General features: G+C 44.3%; 1 protein-coding gene across 1 annotated transcript in view; it reads right to left on the minus strand.

Moving 5' to 3' along the window:
- Positions 1-5693, minus strand: part of DPT (dermatopontin) — a 49445-nt gene extending 43752 nt beyond the window's left edge. Inside the window, exon 1 of the mRNA XM_007123883.2 lies at positions 5287-5693. Coding sequence (XP_007123945.1) covers positions 5287-5591 — 305 coding nt within the window. The 5' untranslated portion in view covers positions 5592-5693. The remainder of the gene's footprint in view (positions 1-5286) is intronic.
- Between the last annotated feature and the right edge of the window lie 307 nt (positions 5694-6000).

Consider the following 6000-nt stretch of genomic DNA (forward strand, 5'->3'; position numbering starts at 1 on the left):
AGGAGAGCCCGACAGTTCTCTAGCATTACAACTGTGAGACCAGCCCACTAACTTATTATATGATCAGGCTCAGGCAATCAATAAGTGACTTCATTGAGCGATTCCTAGGGCTTTTCCAAAGCCTGTTGAATGGAACAAAATTCAGACTTGCACACAAAAATCTGATGAACCTGTTTATGACTATTACAATCGATTTCATATTATTTTTACAGCAAATTCTGGTCTTTCTTCAGATGTTGATTCCACCCATGTATCTTGTAACTCTATGTTTAGTAATAGGCTGACCCAGAACATCTCCCTTCTTGTAAAAAGGACCAGGATGGAACAGGAAAATTTGTCCACTCCAGATTTAGTTAATCTGATAAACCAGCTCTCTCATACTTTAAATGAGTCACCTGAAAGGAAGACTGACAAAATTCTTAACCTTCAACTCCAGCAAGTGAAGGCCCCTAAATGACCCCCCACCCACCCCGAGTTTCTGCTATTATTGCAAAAAGCCAGGACATTGGAAAAGAAGTTGCTACAAATTTAAGTGCTTTAGGTGCCTTCAGCCCTCTAATCAGCCTCCCAGTTCTCAGTGACTAAGCTCCTGGGAACTATAGGAGCTCTTCCCAATATCCTCCCTCTTAACTGACTTGAACGTTTCTCCAGATGGGGGATAAATCTCTTCCAGACCTCACTGACACTGGAACCACACTCCTGGTACTCAACACCTCTACTATCAATCACCCCTTGCCTTGTAGTACTAAAACAATTCAAATAGTAGGGATCTCTAATAAACCTCAAGAGGTTTCTGTCCTTGAACGTATTCCCTTTTGTTTAGGCCCTTTGATCTCTGCCCATCCATTTATTAGGTCAAGACTTCTTAGAGAAGTATACAGAACTTTCTTACTCCCAAAAGGAGAAAGCAATTCTAGAATTGACAGTAGTTATCAAAGCAGGCCACCAGGTGAATTAAATGACTCTTTGACATCTTTATTTGCTTTGTTTTTGATGGTACTAGAGTTTATTCTGGAAACACTGATCATCTGCCCATATTGAATCAACTATCACCCTCCTTATGGGCAAAATCTACAGCTGATATTGGCAAAATTCACAGCCCACCTCCCATCAAGATTCAAATAGATCTCTTAAAACCTCTTCCCAGAATTAATCAACATCCTGTAAGTAAAGAAGCCCTTCAAGGCATAAAAACCATATTAGAAGATTACAAGGCTCAAGGCCTCACTGTCCCTTAACTAGTCCCTGTAATGCTCTTATTTTACTGGTGAGAAAACCTAAGGACTTAGAGTTGAGGTTTGTCCAGGACCATTTAACCATTTCAGTAGAAGCTCTCCTGAAAATTCTCATCACACTCAACATTTCTCAGCTGCCTCACTTCATAAGAAGTCCTTTTGTTAGCTGTTCCTCACATCACTCTTTTATGTTGTAATAATCTTAATTCTGCTACTCTTCTCCCCTCTGTCACTGATGAAGTTCCTCTTGAATGCTTAACACTGATGGATCACGTACTGACTCCTTGTAAATGATCTGTAGGAAATTTTGGGGGTAATGTTGACTATTCATGGTTCACTAGTAGTTCTTATTTAAAAGGTGACAATGGCAAATATTGTGCTGAGTACGATATTGAAACTTCTTTTGAATTGTTGAGGCAGTACCTTTATCTATGGCTACTTCAGCCTAACAGGCTGAATTATATGCTCTTATGTGGGCTTGTACCTTAGCCAAGGATAAAACTGCCAAAATTTGGAGTAGCTCATGATTTTGGAATGTTGTGGAAGTGACATGGTTTCCTCTTCTCTATCATATGACTTATCTTTGGTAAATTCATAAATTCAAATAATTAGCTCTAAAACAAGCTGCCATTTTGAAATATCTTCTTGGGAATTCTTTGAAACCTTGGGAAAAAGCAGATGCCAAATACTGAATGCTCTTCTTCTGAATTCAGACTCCATGTAAAGCTGGTTTGCCTCAAATTAGCCTCATCAAATTTCAGATTCACAAAATCTTTATTGACTGTCCATGATGTGCCAGGAATTTGTTTTAGATTTAGATTTGTTTTAGAGTTCTCCTACACTTTCTCCTGTAAGCATCACGGTAACACCCTCTAACAGCTTGTGAGGTGGGTGTCACACTCTTCTTTTTTCCAGAATGAGAAACTGAATGCCCAAGACCACAGAGCTCAGAGATGATAGAAAGAGGAGCTGAAAATCAAAGTTTCCTGATTCTAAGACCAGAACCCCTTCCACCACACTCCAGCTCAGCCTCACTACAAAATTCCAGTTTCATCTTGTTCCACACAGGACCCACATGTTCTACAGCCTGGGTCAACCCAGGTTTGAGAAAACTCCCCAAGAACAACTGAGGCATGCTCTGAGATGGCAAAATGCCACTCATGGAACCCAGGTAAAGCCTCCAAGCAGTTGTTAGTGAGGGACCAGCATGCACACTTCAGAATCTGCCAACTGAAGAAGTGATTTGCAACAGAGAAACCCTAGCAAAACAGCAGTGTTACAAGTCACTCAGCCATGACGGAAGCACTTTTTAAAGACTGTGCTCCAATTAGCAAGTGTCTTTAGCAGACCCTGTGTACTGTTGTCACATCTGTGTTCAAGATTCCTCGTCCCCTTTTAAAATAAGCCTGCAAGCTAATGTAGTTATACAAGGCAGCCAAATTGCACAAAACTGTCAACTCTTCCTCCGGAACAGATTAAGACCCTGCAGCCAACGGGAAGATATAACTGCTCCCCAGTTTATGAGCAATTTCTTTCCTTCCAGATTTTTCACTGAGACTGGAGTCTAAACTCAAAGCAATAATCATCCAACAAAAATGCCTCTGGGATAATTGGGATCAGTTCTGGGGCAGCTGAGTCCTACTGTTTTTCATGTTTGTACATTTTTTACTCTGTGATTAAGGGAGGAGGAGATGAGAAAACAGAGGGTGGAAAGGGAGAAAGAAAAAAAATAACATTTGACTCTGCATACTCAAAAATGTGGAAGAAAAGAAGGTGGAAGAGAGATTGTGCCTGTCAGTTTCTTATTCGACCCGCATTGGTCAAACAAAATCATATAATTTCTACTCCCTCTCATACTTTTCTACAAATAGTTTGGGAGTTAATGACAAATCAGTCACACACTGGCAAGTTTGAAACTAAACATAATTTGCCTTCTCTCCTTAACAGGGGTAAACACAAGAATCAACAGAATGAAAGAAAAATCCAACTGTCTTTTCAGAGCCAAGCAGAGGAAGAGAATTGGAGCCATGGAACCTTGCGAGGTCATGCAGTCTGACCGCTCACTTTCCAAATGTGGTGGGAGCCTAGAGAGCTGAACCCGTGGTTCAAGGTCACCCGACAAGTTGTCTTTAGACCCAGGATCTAAATCCAGGCCTCCTGATTCAGAGCCCAGTGCTCTTCCTTTCGGGCTTAAGAAATCATCTGAGTGTGTTTTGCTGTGGCTCTACAAGGGGAACATTAGAAAGGGGCCCCACCCATATAATAGCCCCCTAAGTTGGAGGACTAGACAGACAGTTGTAATTTGGGCGTCTCCATGCTCTGTGCCAGGCAACTGGCCTGGCTACAGGGAACCACGGGAGACTGTCAGTCATTGAGGTGAGTCTGGATTCTGAGTCAGCCATCTGTCAGAAGGGGTTTTGGATAATTAAATCTGCTCACTAGAGGCAGTGGGGGGGATGAGAAAGGCCCAATAATGGGACCCCTGACCTGAAGCTGCCTGTGTGACCCTCTCCCCATCCCTTCCACAGGTTGGCTGAGCCCCTCATCAGTGATGGTAGTAATCAAGCTGGTCTAATCCCTCCAGGGCTGGCTTCTGCTGTGATTTGCAGAGCCCTCCCTCCTCAGGATGAAGAACTGCCCTGAGTCCAGTCCTGTGGCCCTGGCTGTGCTGACTGAGCCCACACTGGGCAGAGGGGACAGACTCTCAAGTCTGTCTCACCCGTCACCATGGCTAAGCACATACACTTTGGAGCTGAGACTCACTGGATCCAAATCCTTGCTCTACCACTTCCCAGCTGAAGAAACCCCTGATCTCTAGACTGCGTTCTGTCTACCTATAAAATGACTTAGAGATTTGTTTCGAGCACTAAGTGAGATAATCCATATAAATCACCCAGCATGGTGCTTGCTCAGTGTAAGCACTCAATCAATGGCGGTTGTTTTTATTACTGAGAGTTCCCCTCCACCCATCAGTCTTTTCCTCTTGATCTCCCATCATTGTTCTGTGTGCTGCTGGAGTGACCCTCAGAGTTTTGTGCTTGACCATCCCTAACGCCCATTACACCACATGCATGCTGGGAGTCCTCAAAGAATCTTCTCTCTACAGTTACCATAACAGCAGCCTGCCAGTTGGGCTTCCTCTTCCCCAGGCCAGCCTTCCACAGAGTCTGCTTCCACCCATTCCCCTGACCCACCCAGTGGTCCTGCTTTCATCCTGGCTGCTGTGATTAACTGGCCTCACAGACCATAGCTCCTAGGATGGGCTCTGACCAAGTACTAGGGTGAGATAGTCACACCCCACAGTGAAGACACAGGCTCAGACCATTTCTATGTCATTAACCATGGCAGAGCCCAGTCAGAAAAGAGCAGTCCTTCTCCCCAAAAGACTTTAGTAAACTATTTCCCAGCAATGAAACCCATTTTAAATTCAGACAGAGAGAAGGACCTTGGTACTCAAAACTGAGAGAGCACATTTAATCGGGGCAGGAGAGAGCTATTTAATTTCACTTCTTTGCCTAAGCTTCTTTGACCCCTCTCCCCATTTGTTTGCTCTAAATCAATATTTCTCAAACTGTCTGTGGTGAACATCCCATTGTTTATTTTCCCCAAACTATTGGGTCCCAATACTTTTGTAAAACAGTCAAAATAAATTACTACCAAACTAAAATGCCACTTGGATGTCACAGCAATGTTAAATTGCTATAAAGTTCCGTAAATACTTTCAATTTCTGTACTTAACTTTTGGCGAACTGGTAAACGTTTCACAGACCCATACTAGTCCTGGACGAAACTGAGAGTAGGGCTGCTTCTGGAAGGAACAGAACCACAGAGGAGTCCATCTGCCATGGACACCCCCCATTCTGGGTTTTTGTCCTGTAATGCAGTCTGCTCAGCAGTGGGCCTGCCCCACCCGGAGCATGCAATGAACGGAAAGGTTCCTGGTAGAACTTTCCCAGTCTCTAGTCAGTGCTGTTCCCTGAGTGTCAAGCATCCCCCAGTGAGAGGGATATGCTGCGATAATAACGGCCGCATGCAGCCCGCTGGCTCTTACCATTCCATTCCAGCCCTGTTGATCTCCTCCCACCAGCATTCCGTAGGCTCCCCGAGGCTCTGAGGCGTGGGCATGCAGGCATAGTTCCACTGTCTGTCAGAACCTTCCTTCTTGTTGAAGATGCTTCTGACGGCAACCACCACCTGCCCATGGGGACACTGGTAGCTGAAGCCCTGCCGGTTCAGATTCACCCACTCATCATCACTATAGTCATGGTACTGCTGATATTGGTACCCGTAGTCACCATACTGTCCCCAGGCCACGGTGGCCAGTGGCAGAAACACCCACAGAAGAGTGAGGTCCATGCTGTCTGCGTTTCTGGCAAAAAATGTTATCCTAGGTCTGTTGGGCTGCTGGTTTTATACAGCTGCTGCTGACATGTGGCTTCCAGATGTGGGTGAGCAAGCAGGCTCCAACTGCAGTGTGTCATCGTTTAAGCAAAACTTTTCAGCGCAGAGATATTGGCCATAAGTACATTCAGTTTGTTTTAAGGTGGAATTCTAAGAAAAAGTAAGGAACATGCAAATGGAAGAAACTCCCTAGAGAAGGAACAACTTAGCAGATAGATTATAAAAGCAAATGGCTTCACACTCCTCAGAAACATTCACTTGAAAAAAGGAGCAAATTTGTCCCTCATCTCTTAGCACTTCACTTCTCTCTTCCCTACCCCACCCACCACTAGCAAACCCCTGTATTTGTTCTCCAAACCAGCCT

This window comes from Physeter macrocephalus, chromosome 4 (genome assembly GCF_002837175.3).
Source record: "Physeter macrocephalus isolate SW-GA chromosome 4, ASM283717v5, whole genome shotgun sequence".
In the NCBI taxonomy this organism is placed as follows: domain Eukaryota; kingdom Metazoa; phylum Chordata; class Mammalia; order Artiodactyla; family Physeteridae; genus Physeter; species Physeter macrocephalus.